Source organism: Podarcis filfolensis (assembly GCF_964270895.1).
Source record: "Podarcis filfolensis genome assembly, chromosome: 11".
Lineage (NCBI taxonomy): Eukaryota > Metazoa > Chordata > Lepidosauria > Squamata > Lacertidae > Podarcis > Podarcis filfolensis.
The window spans coordinates 12,126,107-12,147,901 of record NC_139613.1 but is presented as its reverse complement, the minus strand read 5'-3'; the positions used below and the strand labels follow the sequence as shown (position 1 = coordinate 12,147,901).

General features: G+C 43.9%; 1 protein-coding gene across 3 annotated transcripts in view; it reads right to left on the bottom strand.

Moving 5' to 3' along the window:
- DCC (DCC netrin 1 receptor) overlaps positions 1-21,795 on the bottom strand; it is a gene marked incomplete at its 5' end in the record, with an annotated part of 927,493 nt that overhangs the window by 243,595 nt on the left and 662,103 nt on the right. For all 3 annotated transcript variants that reach the window (XM_083575505.1, XM_083575506.1, XM_083575507.1), the window contains one exon: positions 6,709-6,865. In XM_083575505.1, coding sequence (XP_083431631.1) covers positions 6,709-6,865 — 157 coding nt within the window. The remainder of the gene's footprint in view (positions 1-6,708; positions 6,866-21,795) is intronic.

Below are 21,795 nucleotides of genomic sequence, written 5' to 3'. Positions count from 1 at the left end.
CAATGGACAAAAATTGCATTCAAATAGTATTTAAATACACATTTTTGAATGCAGTTTCTCTCACAGTATGGATTTCTAAGCCTACTTTTAAAAGCATCTTGAGACATTTTGAATGGAAAAACCCATCACAACATTCGGAGGAGTATGAAATCTGACCGTTGGCTCTGGATTCTCACCAATCAGCAAGCAGGTGCAGATCAGGGTCCGTTCATATCAGAATTCCCAAAGATAAAAATTCCTCACGCATGCCTAAATAGCCCCTGTGATTCATGCTACTGTACATGTAGCAAAGAGGAAGCTGAGGGTTTGTTTCACTATGCATTCAATTGCTATTTTGCAGAACAGGCTTGTAGTAAACATCTTTCCCCATCGTCCTAAAGGTCACAGTCATTGGTCAATTTACAGGAAATGTATTACCTATTCACCAGTGCAGATAATAGGGTGATGGAACAAAGAGTTGATTTGTTTGTAATGGCTACCAGTTGGATTCATGTGACTGATTTGCTCTTTGGGCACAGTAACTTGTATCCACCAAAAGGCTATTTTGCAATCTTGGAGACAATTGGGAAAGAGCCAGCATAGTGGTTAGAGTAGAGGGTGATGACCTGGGAGACCAGGGTTCAAAACCCCACTCAGTCATGAAGCTCACTGGGTAATATTGGGCCAGTCAGTCTCCAAGCTCAGAACAGATTTTCAGCAAGTCCAGAATTGGCTATTCTGATTTGTGGGACCTTTTTTCGTGTGAATCATGTGAATCATGTGCTCTATCATCAAGCTAGTGTCTTCCTTCCACCTAGCACAGCAATAAAAAAGCAGACTTTAAAGGAAAGCGCACCCACCATTTACATCTGCTAAGCTTCTCAACTGAGAAGCATCTGGGAAACCTTTGAGGAATCCCAGGATGCCCCAGGACATCTAACTCAGCTTTCCCCAACCAGGTGCCCTACAGATGTTGTGGACTACAAAACAGCTGCGCTGGTGGGTCTGATTGAGAGTTGTAGTCCAAAACAGACTGGCAAAGGCTGGTCAAACCTTTGAGTGTGATGTCACAGGACGGTTACAATATAAGGACATGCCTTAGCTGAAGATGTGCTGCAGAACGGTTCTATATGCAGTTCTGGCATTACGAGAACTGTCAATTGTCAAGCAAAATTACTGTTATTCTCCAACACCAGGAATCGTTCAGGACTGCGGAGTTACAGTAATTTGTCTGACAATTTCTGTGCATGCCTCAGGTTAATGTCAGATCTGCTGTTATTGTAAAGAGAAAAATAGCTCTTTTGTAAAAATAATGTATAAACAATAAATGACTCAGTGTTCTACCCGAGCACTTAAAGGAAACTACATTTATTTTGTTCACACACTGGAAGCCTAAAAGTTCACAGGACCGGAGGCAGTTCTCGCCACAATGGAAGTTTTAAAATGGGTTTTCTTTTTCTTTCTTTTTAAAATTAAAAGTGGCATTTTAAGCCCAGAGCCATCCCACCGGCAAAAATAGATGATATTCTTTACAGTAGCAGACTTGGTAAGGGGCAAACACTATTTTTCAATGGGCCTCTATCTTCTGTTTCATGACAGTCACTACCTATGTGTGTGTGCGTGTATGTGCACATGTGTGCAAAGCAAGGGTATGCATGAGCAAATTAACACAACTTGTTGCTAGAGGCAGAACTAGATGTTATGCTTGACACAGGGATCTTGGTGGCCCCTTTTTTATGATGATTTCCCTCCAAACTAAAAAACTTGCTGTACTAGAAGCTCTGTTGCAAGCCAAACCAGAACTTGTTTCACCTCTTATGGGGGAGTCTGTTCCATAAATTTCCAAACTTGCCTTCTCATTGCTTCCCCAGTCCTAAACTTTCCGCTTCCCACCTGCTTCTTTTGTTTGTAGCGCTGAGAGGGAACAAAGGGTGGCATCCTCGCCCCTGCCCCTTTTGACATCTGGCATGTTGCTACAGCTGCAAGCCACACACTAGGGACACTGTGTGTTCCTAACCAGCACTGTTTGACAGGCAGGGAAGAATTGTCTTCCCTGCAGCCAATTGAGGCTTACTGTTAGGATGATATCAACAAGTTGGAATTGCATAGTCTGAAGGGTCCCGACTCCCATCTATTCCAACCTGATGCCGGTGCAGAACAACTGTTGCTAGAGGATCTCTACATGCTTATCCAGGCTCTGCTTAATACCACCCAACAATGAGGAGGCCACCATCTTCTGAGGCAATCTGTTCCACTGGTGTGCATCCCTATATCCCCATGGGACCCCTTACAGTGGAAGTCCTTTGCAATGGATTTTGTTAGCATAGAGAAGGAGGATAACAAGGAGGGTGTTGCCTGATGCCCAAAAGTTAAGAAATACCTATTTGTTTTCCTGGGCATTTGTGTGACATGAATGCCTGGCTTTTAGCGCCTATTAGGTGTTCATTTTTGTGTTGGATGGATGGTGGATTTTTTTTCTTTTTCATGTTTCTGGGTAATGTTTCTAAAATAAAGAGCGCAGTATATCTGTATAGTTTTAATTGTTATTTGATTGTATTGTGGTGCAGCGGAGAGCTCCAGATTTGGCTGAGCGTCCCAATCAAACACTCAAAGAGAAAGGCAGAATGGGGGGAGCTTTTAAAGTATTTAATTTGAATGCTTGAAATCCCAAGGGGCAAGCTGATGGGGGGGGGCAAGTGACAAACATCTCTTATGCATTTTAGAGCCTCAACATCCAACCTGCTTTACTTGCATGTTGTCAACATATGCAACCATGCTAAAAACAAGACTTTCTACCTCCTCCTGCAGTGCTTCAGAGTGAAGGTAATCTCTGACTGCTCAGCTCCAGTTTACCAAAGATGTCATCAACATTTCTAATCCTCCCATTTAGGCTGCACTGCATCTTCCTGTTTCTATGGTACAGCAATTTCAAGGACCCACAAATAACACCATCTTGCCTCCAGGACCAGTTCCAGAAATGCCAACTTTAATTAAAATGTAGTTGTTGGGAGAAAATACATGCATTTCACACTTTGATGACAAAAAAAGCAAAGCAAAATAAAAACCACTTTGGGCATTGTGTACTTTCCAAAGGTTTTGCTGAGGAAAAGAAGCTTCAGTGCCCCCACTCCAGTGATAAGGGGATAAATGTAATAGCAAGAGTAACTGAGATATAGAGAAATATGACTACATAGCAATGATTAGCTATTATCACAACAACTTTGTGGAGTAGGCTAGGCTGAGGGAAAGTGACTGGCTCAAGGGCAGGCAGTGAGCTTCATGGCTGAATAGGGGTTTGAACTCAAGCTCTAATCCAACACTCTGCACATGATGATAAATGATGAAAACATTAATACCTTGCTCTGAAAGCTATCCTGCAAAATTACGCAGTTAAAAAGCTGGGGTTTAGGAGTCCGCGACCAGAAGGAGGAGGAATACCAGGAGGAATGGAAGAAATTTAAGGACTATTTAGCTAAATATGTTAAGATAACTTAAATAGAATTACTTGCAAGTATCAGATTGGCCTAGGATTTAAATATGTGCTGTTATAGAACAATATGTTTAAAGTTAAAATGAAAAGAAAGAAAGAGGTTAATTGATTAAGTAAATTTTAGGTGAAATTAGTTTTGGAAAACTGCTATAATGGCATATATGGAAATTCAGCCAGGGGGATTTGAGGAAGTCACCAAAAAATGTTAACAAAAATGGAATTATTACAGTTAGCATTTATGTTTACTTGTTTGTTTTTCTTTTTGATGTTTTCTTTTATATGTTTGTCATAAATTTGGAAAACCAATTAAAAAAATTGGAAAAAAGCTGGGGTTTAGGTACAATTAAATAACAAAACACCAGTACTCAAAACTGGAGCCTCTTATTTCAACACTGGAGAGGGATATGGTTGCTGTACTAAAGTAGGCACAAATACTAGAGCTAAAAGTTGCAGGGAACATCAAAGAATGTGCAGGGGAAGGGCAAGCTGAATAGTTCAGGCGAGAAAAGGAGAGGATACAGAAATGAATGAGAAAGAAGTTGCTGGCATCGGAGAAGTGCAAGATGACTTGGGGGGAATCGTAGATTAAGGTATACCTCTACCCCCGCGGTAGACACTCCCAGTGCAGGTGGTGCTGTGGGTTAAACCACAGAGCCTAGGACTTGCCGTCAGAAGGTCAGCGGTTTGAATCCCCACAACGGGGTGAGCTCCCGTTGCTTTGTCCCTGCTCCTGCCAACCTAGCAGTTCAAAAGCACGTCAAAGTGGAAGTAGATAAATAGGTACCACTCCGGCGGGAAGGTAAACAGCGTTTCCGTGCGCTGCTCTGGTTCGCCAGAAGCGGCTTAGTCATGCTGGCCACATGACCTAGAAGCTGTATGCCGACTCCCTCGGCCAGTAAAGCGAGATGAGCGCCGCAACCCCAGAGTCAGCCACAACTGGACCTAATGGTCAGGGGTCCCCTTTACCCTTTACCTACCCCCGCCATCACCCTCTATTTCTTACTGTGCCACTGTCATAGTGCTACATCACAACTGTGGAAGTGCAGTGACATACAACCAAACATGTGTAGCTACTTTTCCTACAGCCACACACCCTAGCATCGTCCCACCATTATTTCCTTCCTTCCCCATCTTACAGAAAGTTATGACTAATTCCAGTCAGTGAGTTTCCAGTATGGAAATAAATTTGAAAACAGGAAACAAGATGGCGGAGGAGTTACTCTTGATTTAACTGGGGGTCAAAAGTTATATCCTACACACGACCCGAATGATCTCCAGCCGACATTTGACCTCTCCACTATCTTTCTGGCCTCCGTCACCAATCTGCAAGCTCCCATTTCCTCCCACCAGCAAGCACCAGAATCCCATCAGTGTCAGCCCCATACACCCCACCACTACCATTTCCCCACAGCCAGTCACCCAAATGCTGGCATCTGAACTGCTACCTTCAGCCATCATACATTTCCTGCCTCAACCATCTTCCACTACCTTCCACTATCCAATCACAGCAGCGCAAGTGCCAAACCCCGCCTCCACCCCATAACTACAGGCCTCAAAGACTGTCAATCCTTTCCTCCCTTTCCTTTTTCCCCTCTCAAATGCGGAGGAAGGAGCATCATGTGGCGCCACATCTAAAAAGCAGCCAGAAATAAAAATCCCTTCTTCGAGGGGGGGAAATGCCAGGCACTCATGCTCTTAAAATCACCTTAAGGATGCCATCATTTCAACAGGAGACAAAGTGGAAAGTGAGGCAGAGCTACAGATGAGCTCCTTCTGTATTCAGTTGCATCAGTTGGTTCTTCTAATGTTGTAATCCAGGGATGTCCAACAGGTCAACTGCGATCAACAGGTTGACCTCCGGTTGTTAGAAGTTGATCGCAGTTGATCACAGGCTCATTTCATCCACGGGTGAAAAGGAGCATTCGGCTCCACCCTCCCTCTTTCCTTTATCCATGAATGATTTCAAGAAGGGAAGACGGAGTTTCTGCTGGCAGGTTGACTTATTGTTTATAGACTTTTGTTGTTATGTGCTGTGTCCCCCTAAGAAAAGCTTCACAAGTTTGACTTACCCATGTCAAAAAAAGTTCACCAGATTTGACTTGCTCCCCCTGCTCCCCCTAAAAAAGCCTTGACAATTTAGACTTGCCTCCCTACAAAAAGTCCAACAACTTTGACCTGCACCCCTAAAAAAGGTCAACAACTTAAACTTGGCTCTGTAAAAAAAAGCTCAGCAACTTTGACCTGCACCCCTAAAAAATGGGGAGATCACTTCCAGTTTTTTATTTTGTGAGTAGATCGCAGTCTCTTGGGAGTTGGACGTCTTTGTTGTAATCAATAACTATTGTAACCCATAAAACAATTGTCTTCATTAGCAGAAAGGGTGTGATTCAGTTGGGAGTATGGGGAACAATATCGCTGCTGGGCTGGCTTACTAATTATGATAATTATACATGGGTTTCATAGTTTGTGTGGCCATCTGTCGTGAATGCTTTAGTTGAGATTCCTGCATTGCAGTGGGTGGGCTAGATGCCCCTTGGGATCCAACTTTACAATTATATTATTTCCTGGGGTTTGGTGGTACAGGTCTGGGTGTTTTTCTGCAGGAATCTATAAGTGAAAGGTCATCTGTGGGACAAGGTGCAGTTTATTTGTAGTTCGTTGAATGACCCATGGCTATGTTCAAACCAGGCTAATATCTCCTCTTACGCTGGTTCAATAAAATAACTTTACAATGAATTATCAATCTTACTCCCCTTGATACTATATTGATACTAGCATATATTTGCTTTGTTTTGAGGAGGCTTAAGTCTTTTTATTAAGGCAATACTTTTAGAAGACTTCTGAAAGCAGCCCTGTTTAGGGAAGTTTTAAATGTTTGATGTTTTATCGTGTTTTTAATATTCTGTTGGGAATCACCCAAAGTGGCTTGGGAAACCCAGTCAGATGAGCAGGGTTTAAATAATACATCATCATCATCATCATCATCATCATCATCATCATCATCATCATCAGTATGCTATCTACTTGAATATTTGACTAGCAGGTTGGGCGATCTGATTCAGTATAAAGCTGTTTGATATGTTCATGACTAGGAAAAGCAAAACAAATCTCGCAAAACTATGAAGATCTTAATTTGTGCAGGTCGCAGAATTTAGATCCTTCTAGGAGCAGAATTCTTCAGGATACACAGGCATAAGTTACACATGCTATCCATGTTGGCGTCCAGCATTGGGACCTACCTGTTGATGCTCTCTCTGGAGAAGTAGACTGCATATGTCTGAATGTTCCCTTTTGCCTCCGCAGGTGGGCGCCAACTGAGACGGACAAATCGACTGGAGACCAAAACAGGGACCACATCTCGGGGAGCAGAGGGGAGGATACTGGAACTTGGGATAGCTAAAGAAGGGGAAGGAGAGGAATCCGTCAGAGAGGTTGGTGGTGCAGGGGTTTCGGGGCTGGTGGGAAGAATTGTAGTAGGCACAACTAACATTTTTGAAAACAAAAGGACCAAGTGGATCAGGTGTGATTCAGATGAATGGAGGAACAAAAAGAGAAAAGAAAAAGAGAACTAACAGTAAAACCACTCTTTAAAATTCAGTTCCTTTCTTTTATAAATAAAAAAAACATCAAGAAGACATAATTTTGTAACAGAAACACCAAACACCTTGGCTTCTCCAGCTTAAGGGTGTTGTCCTAAGCAGGGAGTCCCACTAAATTCAATGGGGCTTTCTCTCAGGTAAGTGGGGCTAGGATTACAGTTTAAGCTACCCCCTTTTTCACAGACCTCACATTCCTACAGAGAGTTAAGCTAAATTATTAACTGGGCTTCAGTAACACTGGCTGTGCACATATTACTGGCTTAAAACACAACTAGATTGCTCTTTTTCTCAGTTAGGATCATAGCTAGTTTGGGGAAAGATGCATCAAAATACAGTATTTCATAAGAAACAACAGGATGGATATGGACTGCAGCATGCTCACATGTGTACGCTGCTTCCCAAACCGGGGGTGGGAATGCATAGCTTGCCAAGTAAGCAGGAGTGTGTACACAACCTCTGTGCTGGATTTTGACCATAATCTAAGATCAGGGGCATTGTTAGAAGGCAACTCAAGGGGTCTGAGGCCAGGGTCTTTTGCAGTGGGCCATTGATCTCCTTCCAATTTCCCCACTTTCTTTAAATAAAACAAAATCTTACTTTATTTATGCATATAGGGCAGCTGTGTACACTGGAATGTGCAGTGCTGATGGGATCTCAGTCACCCACCATTTTGATTTCCCCACGACAACTATGGATTTAAATCTGCATGTGCAAACATTATGCAAATTTGTGCCATGGGCTTGTGCCTTGAGTCCTTAAGTGTCTAGAAACATCTGTTTTCAACAGACTGTCTTCTGCAACACACAATGATACATGTGGAATACCATGGGTATAAGGCCCAAATACTGGATTCCTGAGAAAACTAGGATTATTAGGGATACAAACCTAGAAATTTCTCAGGTCATCCTCAGGTCTCCCTGATGCCACCATTAATAATGAATATGTCAAAGGCCCAATGAAGGTAGTCGTTGCAATTTTGTACAACCATGAACTTGTACCAGCAAGCCACAGAATATAAGCATAACACAATACGGAATGCAACCACAATGCAAAGAGACAAGAATTAAAATCAGAACTTGCAAACAAATGATTAAGACATTAGAAAGTTTAAATTGAGAATCAGTCTTAAGGTACCAGATGAAGGATTTTTGTACAGCTGCACCAAATGTGCAGACACTAAAGACCTGGACACCCTCAACTTCACAGGGGATGGATAGTTCAGAAAATGAGGGGATGAGGATTCAACAGAAGCATTCAACAAGGAATCCCCTGCTGACACAATCACACAGGCAGAGGTTACTCTCTGACGTTAAAGAACTACAAGAGACTTGCCAAAGGTCAGAGGTGGGGAAGATTTGTGTCCCAATGGCTACATTCTTGGAGAAGCTTTTGGAGGCCACACACCAATGGTGGGCAAAGCAAGGTGCAAACCTGTGAGGAACAATGGATGTGACAGAATGCTACACTGCAGCCATAGAACACCAAAAGTCTTCTATGCACAGACATATCTATCCAGGCAACCAATAGGTACCATCACTGTTCAAGGACACATTCCAACCTAATAAAAGCACTTCAGCAAGGCTTCTGAGGGGTATAGTCCCAAGAGCCACACAGAAAGGTCTTAAGGGCCACATTTGTTCCCCATTTCTGAGGTTCCCCATCCCTGCCATAGGCGATCAAATCTACTGCTACAAAAATTTCAGTCATTGCTCTGGCAGGGCATACTGATACCTGACCTATGTGGGGTCTTCCCAGACTTGGGTTGGCTGTGCCACAAGGGCAGGCAGTTGAGGAGCTGACCTTTTAAATGTTCCTACAGTGCCCTGGAGTGATACTACATTAGACAGTGTGGGAATGTGAAAATGGTGGATGGATGCAAGTCATCTTCTACAGATTGCAGCAATGCTGCTGTTACTGCTTCTCATCATAACCAATAAACTAGCCAGCTTGGAGGGTCTACCAGTGTCAAAGGTGGCCCTCTTGCCGTACGTTAGTGGCAGAGCATCTCTTCTGCATGCAGAAGTTTCCAGATTCAATCATTGGCATTTTCAGGTAGGGCTGGGCTTGGGAAAGAGCTCTGTTTGGAAACCTGGAGAGCTGCTGCCAGTCTGGACCAATGGTCTGACTCAGTATAAGGCAGCTTTCTGTGTTCCTACTGTGCAAGGGCACTTTGCCAGCAGGGACCCCACATCTCATGCTGATGTTGGTGTGAATCCAGTTTCCTTTGGATTCAAAATCCAGCCTACACCCTTGGCGATGCCCTTTCTGGTGTATACCTGAGCAACAGCTAAATCAACTCAAGCAAACTGCATCAGTAGCAATGTGATGCCTTGCTTAACTCACCAACCAGCCAACAACACGCTTTACTATGCAGCTGTCTGCATGTATTGAAATAAGTCCGCTGAGCTCAGTCGAGCTTATTACCAGGTAAGCTTGTGAAAGATTGCAGCCTTAAATAAAAGGATTTAAACTGGCTCTTTTGGAATCAGGCTGAAATTCTATTGGCTGTTCTAAGCGCTCCAGATATCAGTAATGAACCTGAGTTCAGAAGCCATTTCATGCATCTCCACCCCCTATCCTCTTGCAATTCTGCAAACAGTGATGTGCTTACAACATAACATTTTTTGTTATTGCTGGTGAAGGGAAAGCCCATACCTCTTTCACCTTTGCAAGCTGCTAGCAGGATGGCAGTGAATAGTAAACATGTTATTTACACTCAGAGTACAATGCAAAAAGAGACAAGTACAGCAACAGCCATTTTTTTTATATTTCTCAATAGGTCCCTTCTAAATCAATGAAAGTTTTTACAAGCATGCTCAGTCATTTCATTCCTTTTCCTTTTTTTCTAATCCAGGGATATTTGCCTTTCACAATAGATTGTACTAATCTGCAGACAATGGGCACTCCCTTAACACTTTGTCCTTGCACAGTCATTTAAACATGTGCCAGAATACTTTTGCCCAGGAATTAATGGCTGAACAAGGTGGAAATGAATCTAACAGCCAGGTCCATTACTGTTAATTATCTCTACAGCCATTTCCAATGTGCAAAGCACTTTACAGCTTACAGCTCATTTATCCTCACAGGGATCTTGCAAGACTTGCCCAAGCCCACACAGCTACCTTTGTCAGTCAACAAGGATCGAAACCAGAGTCGCTCCATTTCTGTACCCAGTCTTAGGATACTAGCCTTGTGCCAAATATTTCTCCTGAATCCTCCCCCCCATTCTCCATAAATTAATGAGAAAAAAATGCATCTGAAAATTAACAAAGGAGGCAAAATGGCGGGGTTTGATGCACTTGCCTCATTTTTTAAGTGCTGAAGGAGGAATTTGTGAAATGTTCTTTTGTTCAATCTACAAATCATCTGGTATGGAGGGGAAAGGGAGACATGGAAGTTGCCAATTATCAACCACTGAGATGAGTTCCATGGCTGGTGCCATTTGCAGATTCAGAGGCAAGTCTCAGGATGCCCTTTTGCCTAAGTCTTAATCAAACCCTCAAAGAGTCCTGGAAATGGTACTTTGGAGAAGGAGCTAAGGATGAGGTTGGACATGGGTGGAACATACGAAGCTGCCTCACATTGGGGTTAGACCATAAAGCCCTGAGGCCCTGGATAGTCATTGGCAATCAATACAGGCAATAGATGGACCAGTGGGCAGACTCAGTTCAAAGTGGCTCTTTACATCGCTTTCTGCTGCTCCAGAGGGATTGCCAGAAGGGACATTAGGAAGAACATTCAATGAAAGCTGTTTAATAGTTTGGACTCCCTTGGAAGATGGTGGGCTTTCTTTCTCTGGAGTATTTTAAGCGGTGGTTGGGTGGTCATCTGTCAGCAATTCTTTAGCTGTGATTCATGTATTGCAGTGGGTTGGATGAGATGACTATGACAGCCCCATTCCAACTCTCTACAATTCTATGATTCCTATGCTCTGAAGTTCATTGACCATTCCAGGACCATTCCAGGACAGCCAGAGGTAGATAACCGATTCTTTCTGTTTTGTTTTGTTTTGTTTTGTTTACAAACCCAGAAAGTGCAGAAGAGCTAAATTGAGCCATGCTGACTCGGATTAGATCTCTTGACTGATCTAATCTGCCAGTACAAGAACAGAACAGCCAACAGCAAGTATACAAACACACAATGGCAGCAGAGAAGAGCTTCTCATCAGGTCATAATAGGGGCATCGCTGCCTCTCATAAGGCCTGTTATTAGAGGCTAAGGGGACCTATATATTCCTAATAAGCCATTAGTGCTGCTAAGAGAGCATTGTAATAATGGACATCTGGCCTTTTGCTCAGAGACCCAAGCACACAGCCCATCAAGATGATACTTAAATGAGGCCAGCAATTTCCCTTATGGACATTTATCTACATCTCATCGACACAGTGTGATTGCTAAGAAAAAGCAATGGAGTTGGTGGAAAGCTAAAGAACTTCTCTTAAGCATCATCCTCAGCTATTGGATCAGGGCCTGCTTGCATGAACATTTATTGGGGTGGGGGGCTAGGTGGTAAGCATCCACGTCAGGGCAGGCATAAGAAAAAAGGGAGCTGCTTTCTCACACCACAACATGAAAGTAAAGTAAGTAAGTTGTCCATGGGGAAGAGAATGGATGACCCAGAGAGAAAGGAGTCCCCATATATTTACAGCACTATGATACCGCTTTAAACAGTTATAGGTTCCCCCAAAGTATTCTGAGAGTTACAATTTGTTAAGGGTACTCAGAGTTATGAAACCGTTCTTCCCCTACCAGAGCTACAATTCCAAAGTTCCCTGGGGACGGGGAGAGACTTAAACCACTCTGGAAACTAGTTCAGAGAGCACCCTTAACAAACTACAGCTACCATAATTCTTTGCGGGAAGCCATGGCTATTTAAAGTAGTACCATAGGGCTTTAAATGTATGGTTTCTCCAACCATACAAGTTGCTGGGAGTCACAAGTGTCGGCAAATTGTTGCTACACTCAAGTCTCACAGGTTTCCTATAAGCAGCAGAAATACAATACAACTCCAGGAAGCTTGGTTGGGTGAAGACAACCCAGCTGTTCCATGCTTTGCTTTTGGTCCCACAAAGCTCTAAGTTATGCCTTTACTTGTTCTTGAGTGCCTTGAGAAGAACATGGAGCCTTAAGACCTTGAACTACCCCCAGCAAGCTCGGACACTGCAACAAGTATGCACAGAGAAGGGTCTCACAATGGAAGAAGCTTCTTGGGCAGGCTGGTATGGATGGAAAAATAAACTGGAAGAGCCATATTAGTCTGGATGAATGCGAACAGCATTAGCTATTAAAGAAACTGCAGGTCCTGTCCCGCCAACACCACCACCCAGTCTCCTGACTAGAACCTCCTGAGCAGGCTTCCTCAGACTCAGCCCTCCAGATGTTTTGAGACTGCAATTCCCATCATCCCTGACCACTGGTCCTGCTAGCTACGGATCATGGGAGTTGTAGGCCAAAAACACCTGGAGGGCCGAGTTTGAGGAAGCCTGCTCAAGAGGTTCTAGTCTATTAATAGCATGCATTTGGAAGCAAATGGGAAGAATGAAAACTGACTCTTCCTGAAATAAAAATTGTCCAGTCCAAAAATATGGTTGAAAAGCCTTACTTCAAAACTTAATTCTAAAACAAACTTAAAACAAGTTACATTCAGATAGATGTATAATATCATATGCTGATCCCAGCACAGGCAAAATATCTTAGAATATCTTCAATCCAGAGATTAACAACCTACTTTAGCCTTCGGCTGTTTTCCTGGAGAGAGATTAGCAACATCCTTTCTCTTCAGTGGCTTCAGAATAAAGAACTAACACACCGAAAATGGAGCCTTACGGATTAGCACATGCGTAGATCTGTAATTGTATCCTTTTCATATGGTTTAAGTTAAACAGCTTGCAAGTGAGGCACAGTCCTGTTGGCATCTGTCTGTCTGGAGAGACAATGGATGCAGCCCTACTGAATCATTAACTGTTAAGCTCTTTGCAACTCTTGTTTAGCTTCAATGGAAATTTCCATGCCATGCTACACTGGTATACATGCAGCCACATACAGAGTTATTTTCCATTTCAATGTACAATTAAACAATTATACTTAAAAATCTCAGCCACCTGTGCTCAGCTAACATGGGAATGTTATGGAAGACAATTCTGTATGGCTCAAACCTCCACCAATTTCCTGGATCAAGGAGCAAAAACTCAGGTCCTGGCTCCTATTTCAGCCTGCGGTGGGCTCTTGCATACCTATGGATCACAGAGAGCCTGAAGAAGCCTAGACATTTCAGCAAGGACATTTGATGCATGTCACAAAAGAAGTGCACACAGGTAATGCCTGGAGTTCAGCCTGATGCAAGATAACAACCTTATCTCTCTGTCTTTGAATGTAGCATTAAGTGATCACAACACCTGCTGGGGAATCTCAGCCATTGCATTTGATATGTTCCGCTTGCAAAAGGCAACTTTTTCATGTCTGATGGGAGGAAACGGGATGTATTTTTTTTTTCATCATAAGCATTTTTGCTGGACTCCATTAGCAAATTGCTGCTGATACAAGTGCACAACAGCAGGAGGGGTGGCAGGTGAGGATACAGAATTGCTGGCAGAGCTGAGCTGAGCTGAGCTGAGGAAGCTCAAAAGAGCATCTGGCCACCCTGTCTCTGGCTTGAGCCCCAAGCTAATGGTCTCTCGCTTTCATGAGCACAGACAAATTAAAAGGGAATGGAGGGAACTGCCAATGCTACAAACCAATTAGCTTTGTACAAACTGTGCGTGATCAAAGTGCCTACTAACAACATGCATATCCGAGAATATATGAACTTACGCCGCGTAATCCTGCAAAAAATCCACAGATCTCCTCCTCCCAACATCACAGCATCCATTCTGTTAGTTTTGGCATGTGCTATCTGAGGAAACGGAGCGAGTCTAAACTTAGAAGCCCAAACAAAGCCCTCTGCCAGCTCCAGTGCACCAAGACCTTTTCACATCTGCCTTATGTCAAATCAGATCATCCTAGCCTATCTAGTCCAGCTCTGACCACTCAGGATGCTTACAGCTCTCTCCTAGGTTAGGTGTCTCCCTGCCCTCAGCTTTCCCTGTAACCAGAGATCTTTACCACTGAATATGCCTGGGACTAAACCTGGGATTTTGTGTATGCAAAGTGCGTGCTTTGCCACCGACTCATCAGTCTTCCCTTCACAAAATCAATAACCATTTAGTGCGGTGTAATGTCCTGATTAGACATGCAAGCAGGGAAGTTCCCAGTTTGAATATCAGCCACAAACTCACTTGGCAAGCCAGCACAGGCTCAGCCACATGACAATTCCAGTGCATGCATGCATGTCACAGTGATTGTTTTGCAGCATGTTGCACTTGTGTTCAGGTTAAACTTTCTCTCTCTTCTCTTGAAAAGGATCATTTAAGGAGCTTCCAAACAGTTGCTGTCTTCAGGTATGATTCAGTTACATACTGGCATACTCAGGTCATGCACCGGAAGTTGATTTGGAGGTCTTGTGCAACAAACCAGCTTTACCAAAAGTTTGGACTTTTTGCAATAAGGAAAGTGATGGGGAACTGCACTGCAAAGTGACAAATAGTAACTGCTTAATGTTACACCATCTAACCTCCTCATGAACAAATCAGGGTGAATTCTCAACAAGCAGGTAACCTGGAAGGTCAGTTCAGACCCACTGTCACCTCTTGTTATGTACTGAGTTGAATAGGATCCAAACTGCAGCAGTCTGATTGGTCCTAGAACAATAGGATCCAAAAGGCAGCAGTCTGATTGGTCCTAGAACAATAGGATTCAGAATGCAGCAGTCTGATTGGTCCTAGAACAATGCAGCAGTATGATTGGTTGGCAGGAACCACCCAATCATGCTCCAGATAAAAGTGAATCCACAACCTGATTGGCTTACAGTAGAATTCCGGAATTAGCCAATCATGTGCAGCCCATTGTGTAAATAATGTATATAAAGCAGATACTTTGAGGGGACATTCATTCATTCCTCCTCACCACTATGAGCTGAATAAAGAGCATGAAATCACTTTGCGACTCTGAGTATATTTCACCTCTGCTCCTGGGCAATGTTGGTGGGTCTGGAGTGAGGTGATGAGACCAGTAAATGTGCAATGGTCCTTTCAAACCAGTGGCCTCTTCAAGTGGAGGATCTTCCATGTGGTCAGTGTGCTGGGAAATAACTTTTTGTTGTTTAGTCGTTTAGTCGTGTCCGTGTCCATGTGGACCTTTTGCCACAGCACATTCAATTGCCTCTCTCAGGACCCAATCCACATTACCTCACATGAATAAAGAGGTGATGTTCCTTCGCTGAAGTTTTTCACTGTTTGCTTGTCTGCTGACATGTCACCAGCAACAGGAGCAGCAGACTCAGGAAGTTACAGGGAATGGCAGCATGTCCTCTATTGGAAGCACAGGCATAATCTTTGATCCTTGACACAGAACCCATCAGTAAGAAGAGCTAGATGGACCAATATTGAGCTAGATGGACCAATGACTTGGTATAAGGTACCCTTCTAACTCTCTATCTCTGGTCCTCCTAAATCAGGCATCGCCAAACTTGGCCCTCCATATGTTTTGGGACTACAATTCCCATCATCCCTAACCACTGGATGATGGGAGTTGTAGTCCCAAAACATCTGGAGGGTCACGTTTGGCCATGCCTGTCCTAAATGGAAGGACTAGGTTCCAGCAGGCAATATTAACCACGCTATCCCTGTAGCTGTAAATAGGATGCTGGCCTGTTGTTTGGGGAGCTAATATATAGGTACAATTCTGAGTGAAAGAATGAAGCTGTGCCTGCAATTTTAATTTAAAATGCAGTGTAGCCAAGTCTGGGAGAAAGTGGCCTAAGGGCTGCTTCCCATGAGACGAATGCGCTACATTTGCTGCCTAGGACTCTTATGTTATATTCATTTTGTTTCGTCCTTGTAGTGAAAACTCCAAACAAGTTCCAGAAGCTTACACTTTGTTTGCAACAGATCATGGCCAGCGTGTCTCTTTGTTGCTGTGCCAAAATCTCTGGCAAGTGTCTCTGTCCCCTTTCATTTTCAAAAATCCAGGCACGAGCAAAAAAATTGCCAGTAAGGCTGTAAAGCTTAAACAGGAAGCTCATTGGCCTGCAAATGGCACTTGTGCTCTAAATCCATTATGTGTAAGCAAGCAAAAAAGAAGTAACTCCCTGCAATGATTAATTAAAGTAATAAAAACTCATTATGTGATCATAAATTGTGGGGATGCATCGACCGCTATCTTGTTTCCTATCACTTTAGGTAGAAAAAATGTTAATTTTCTAGAGTTTGGGAAATAATGATGTGGTGCCAAAAATTATTTTAAAGGAAAACTTCTGCCAACCCCACCAAAAGAAAATTACTGTGTGTGTGTGTGTGTGTGTGTGTGTGTGTGTGTGTACACACACACACACACACACACAATAAATAGATAAATAAATAAATAAGAAAATGCAGCATGGACTTAACATACATTAACATTGATAGCCACTGCAAAATATAAGAAGGTGGATTACACTATACAACTTCAGACATACAGTTTTATGAAAAGACCATAACTCAATGGCAGAACATCTGCATTCCATGCAGTGTTAGGGAAAGTGAAAAAAGGGTTAATTCTCCATGAGTCAGCAAAAATGTCACACACAGACCCGCAGTTGCAGGAATCTTGTGACTTTCTTATCTGAGTTGCTAGGCAAGTTCAGCATGTAGCACTGAGTATGTACAGTGAAACCTTGGTTCCTGAACACCTCCGTTTTGGAACATTTTGGCTTCCGAATGCTGAAAACCGAAAAGTAACTGCTCCAGTTTTTGAACAATTTTTGGAAGCTGAACGGTCTTCCGGAACAGATTACATTCAAACACCGAGTTTCCACTGTATAGGACTTGGGTTACAGCATTCATTGCTGGGGGTTATTAGAGACTGTTGAAGAAATCTATGGAACTGTGTAAATGTTGGAAACTTTGAGAGGAGATCATCTGAAGGAAGCTGAATAATTTGCAAGATTTCTGGACTCAGAGAACTCTGGCAGTTGCAGAACTTCGTTAGCAACTGAATTTTTGAACTTGTCTTGTGGACTTTGTCACAGTAAGGACTTGTAGGCAGAGAACCCTCTCTGGGCTCAGAGAGTGAAGATGTCTTGTAGCAATTGCAAACAGTGTACAGTGGTACCTCACTTAATTCTCTCCGGAGGTCCGTACTTAACCTGAAACTGTTCTTAACCTGAAGCACCACTTTAGCTAATGGGGCCTCCTGCTGCTGCCGTGCTGCCGGAGCGCAATTTCTGTTCTCATCCTGAAGCAAAGTTCTTAACCTGAAGCACTATTTCTGGGTTAGCGGAGTCTGTAACCTGAAGTGTACGTAACCAGAGGTACCACTGTATGCATATAGTGTTTGTGTATGTCACGTAAAAGCTATCTTGAGTACACAGTTGTTTCCTGTGGTGAGTTTAACCACTTGAATCAACTTACACAGCACATATGCAACACCCAACATGCAGAAGGGTCCCAGGTTCACTCCTCAGGCATCTCCAGGTATGATTCAGAAGGACTTCTGCCTGAAACCCTGAGACCTGATGCTTGTCAGTGTGGACAGTGCTGAGATAGACTGATCAATGGTCAACTCAGCATAAGGCAGCTTGCTATGTTCCTTGCTATGGATAACATGCCTTATTTAAGTTGGTAGGTATTTCTGATTCCCCTTAGACAAAATTCCATGGTGATCCTACATTGTTCTGAGTCTTGGCTGCAAAATCACATATGCACCTGTCAGGGAACTGCCATCAGGGCCGGAGGGAGAGAGCGGGCTCCAGAGGGACTCCAGAGAGCGCCCCGGGATGGGGAGAGGCAGCCCATCTTCTGGGGAAGGGAATCAGCGTAGCACCAGTGGAGAAGGGGGGCAGATGGGGGAATCGGTGAGGCGGTCCCATGACTCCTTGCTGGGGACCAGCGGGGAGAGTAAGGGTCCTCCGCTGCCCACACCCTCCTTGCGCAGAAGGCTTCCGTGCAGGGAGAGTAGGCGGAGACTACGCGTCAAAGAACTTCTTTGCTGTAAGAAGTTAAAGAAACGCCCACTGACGGATTCTGCCAGCGATTGAGACAGCCACGGGCGAGTGGCTGTCCGGACAGAAAAGGTTCACTCAGGCAACCCAGCCAGGTGTGGTGCCGGTTTACGCACGAGCAACCCCTAGAACCATTACAGCACCCTATTTGTTGTTGTTTAGTCATTTAGTCGTGTCCGACTCTTCGTGACCCCATGGACCAGAGCACCCCAGGCACTCCTGTCTTCCACTGCCACCCGCAGTTTAGTCAAACTCATGCTGGTGGCTTCGAGAACACTATCCAACCATCTCGTCCTCTGTCGTCCCCTTCTCCTTGTGCCCTCCATCTTTCCCAACATCAGGGTCTTTTCCAGGGAGTCTTCTCTTCTCATGAGGTGGCCAAAGTATTGGAGCCTCAGTTTCAGGATTTGTCCTTCCAGTGAGCACTCAGGGCTGATTTCCTTAAGAATGGATCGGTTTGATCTTCTTGCAGTCCATGGGACTCTCAAGAGTCTCCTCCAGCACCATAATTCAAAAGCATCAATTCTGTGGCGATCAGCCTTCTTGATGGTCCAGCTCTCACTTCCATACATCATTACTGGGAAAACCATTGCTTTAACTATACGGACCTTTGTTGGCAAGGTGATGTCTCTGCTTTTTAAGATGCTGTCTAATATGCACCCTATATTGTGTTGCTTATATTAGGCCGGGGTGGAGAACCTGTGGCCCTCTAGATATTTTTGGATTCCAAATCCCATCAGTCTCAGCCAGTATGTTCAATGGTCAGGAATGATGGGAGTTGTCGTCTAACATTTGGAGGGCCCACATATCCCCTGTCTCTGTATTTGGCAGCAGTTTGGAATTCCTGTCAAGTTTTGTTCTTAAAAAAGAAAGAAAGTATTATTTCACTTCTCTCCTTCATTGGACGGGCAAATTGTTGTTCATGTTTGTGAGAAAAATCAATTGGAAATACAGCCATAATGGCCACTTTCATTTATGCGCAGAACAGGTCTCAGTAATTAACTGACACCAAACACTAGGAAATCAATTGGCAAAAATAACAGTGATCAGGCCTTCAGACTCAGAGTCACCCTATTATTGCCTCAATCAAGGGTTGCTGGGGCAGTGTTCACTTCATAGCTCAGGTGACACCTGTCATAAGCAATTAGTCAACTAGAAAGATGTGGGTTACGTGAGGGAAGGAACAATAGCTTGGAGATTTCAAAGAAATTCAATCACCCGCAAATGGTCCCTTAGGAAACAGAGGTCAGTTAATCTAGTCAGGCATTTTAGGTTCCCTGAATAACAGTCGGCTGCATTTTATTATTATTTATTATACTAAAAATGATTAATAAACTAATGATTTGTAACTCCATAGATAGGGCTGCCATATTTTGAAGAGCAAAAACTAGGATGCTATGACAGCCATTCAAAACAAACAAATGCAGTTTGTCTCAAATGTTACCCCTGAAAAGGAGAACGTGTCCTGGAAAAAGAGGACACATGGCAACCCTGCATAGGAACATAGAAACCTGTCTTACTCTGGGTTAGAGCACTGGTCTATCTAGCTCAATATTGTCTACACCAGCTGACAGTGGCTCTCCAGGGGTTCAGGTAGGAGTCTTTCTCAGCCCTACCTGGTGATTCTGGATCAGACCAATGGCCCATCTAGTCCAGCATCCTGCTCTTACAGTGGCCACCCAGATACCTATGGGAAGCCCACAAGCAAGACTTAAGCGCATCAACACTCACCCCTCCTGAAGTTTCCAGCAACTGTCATGCCTCTGACAGTGGACATGGAACATAGGCACCAGAGTTAGTAGCCGTTGATAGCCTAATCTTGCATTAATTTCTTGAAACCTCTTTTAAAGCCTGTTATTACTACAGTAATAGCACCATTTTGGTCACACTGGGCCTGGAGCCTCAGAGGTGCCTCTGGGGATGCCACAACTATGATTTGCAATGGAGTGTGAGAGGTGGAGGGGCCTTGAATTTTGGCATCACACAGGAATTTGAGATCCCAAGATCTGTCACTGGTAGCATATGTCCGGATTGTCCTACTCTCATGTAAGACCCCAGCAGAGACACATGCCCGACTGGCATGTTCTCTCCCTCCTGGTTGGTTGTTTGGGAGCTTCAAAGGCTTTCTCCAACCTGAATATCACGGCGACTGATACCAAAAGGTATTAGCACGCTTAGGGATCCTGCAGAGTATTTGCAGTTTGCGTAACAGAACTCAGTAGCACAGCATTTTGGATAATCTACTTTATTTACATATAATACACTCGGAGCATTCTGACTTAGCTCCTTCCTCTTTCTCATCAGACAGAAAAGAGAGAAAGAACAAAGGACAACAGTCCCACTTCACAGAACGCAGTAACACAAAACATCCTGTCTCTGTCACTTCCCACACTGTGGAATGAAAACGTACACCGTCATGTGATAGACAACAATCCCATGACTGCAAACACGGAGCAAGAATCCTAACAGCATATTACTTTTCTGGCATTCAAGCACCACTTAAAACCAGCGTGGTGGTGTTGGCATCCATCTGTCTTGAGAGACAATGGAGTGCGCCTGTGGAGATGAAGTCAAACTGCTGTGTTAGCAGCACCAAAGTGACCTACCTCTCCAAGGTGCACGCCTGGGCAGTTTGCATAGAGGTCCTGGGCTGCCCAGACAACAAGACCCCTCTCTCAGCCTCACTGATGTGGTCCAAAGGAGAGCAGAGCAATACATTTGGCACCAGCTTGGTTACAGGAGTTGCCAGAAGGAGGAACACAAGGCACCATCCAACTGTCTTAGGGTTTACTCCTTAGCTTTTTCTTCTCCTGAAGATGTCCTGCAAGGCAGCGGTTATGTATTTTTCCTCAGGGAATGAGTATAAGCACAAGGCAGTGGAGGTTTAGGATGAGAGTGAATTAAGAGTTAGGTTTAGTTTAGAGAGACATGGGTTTACTCTCCACCCCGTTGTTGTTTAGTCGTTTAGTTGTGTCCAACTCTTTGTGACCCCATGGACCAGAGCACGCCAGGCACTCCTGTCTTCCACTGCCTCCCACAGTTTGGTCAGACTCACGTTTGTAACTTCGAGAACACTGTCCAACCATCTCATCCTCTGTCGTCCCCTTCTCCTTGTGCCCTCCATCTTTCCCAACATCAGGGTCTTTTCCAGGGAGTCTTCACTTCTCATGAGGTGGCCAAAGTATTGGAGCCTCAGCTTCAGGATCTGTCCTTCCAGTGAGCACTCAGGGCTGATTTTCTTAAGAATGGATCGGTTTGATCTTCTTGCAGTCCATGGGACTCTCAAGAGTCTCCTCCAGTACCATAATTGAAAAGCATCAATTCTTCGGCGATCAGCCTTCTTTATGGTCCAGCTCTCACTTCCATACATCACTACTGGGAAAACCATGGCTTTAACTATACGGACCTTTGTTGGCAAGGTGATGTCTCTGCTTTTTAAGATGCTGTCTAGGTTTGCCATTGTCTTTCTCCCATTCTCCCACCCTCTCCACCCTCCTTAGCCATTAAACTTACTGGGTGATCTCGTTGCCAGTCAGCATCTCTCAGGCTAACCGGCTTCACAGGGTTGTGGTGAGGATAGAATGAGGGAAACCATACAGACTACTGTGAAGCTTCACACATCTCCTTTATGCATTTGTCCAATTCTCTCTTAA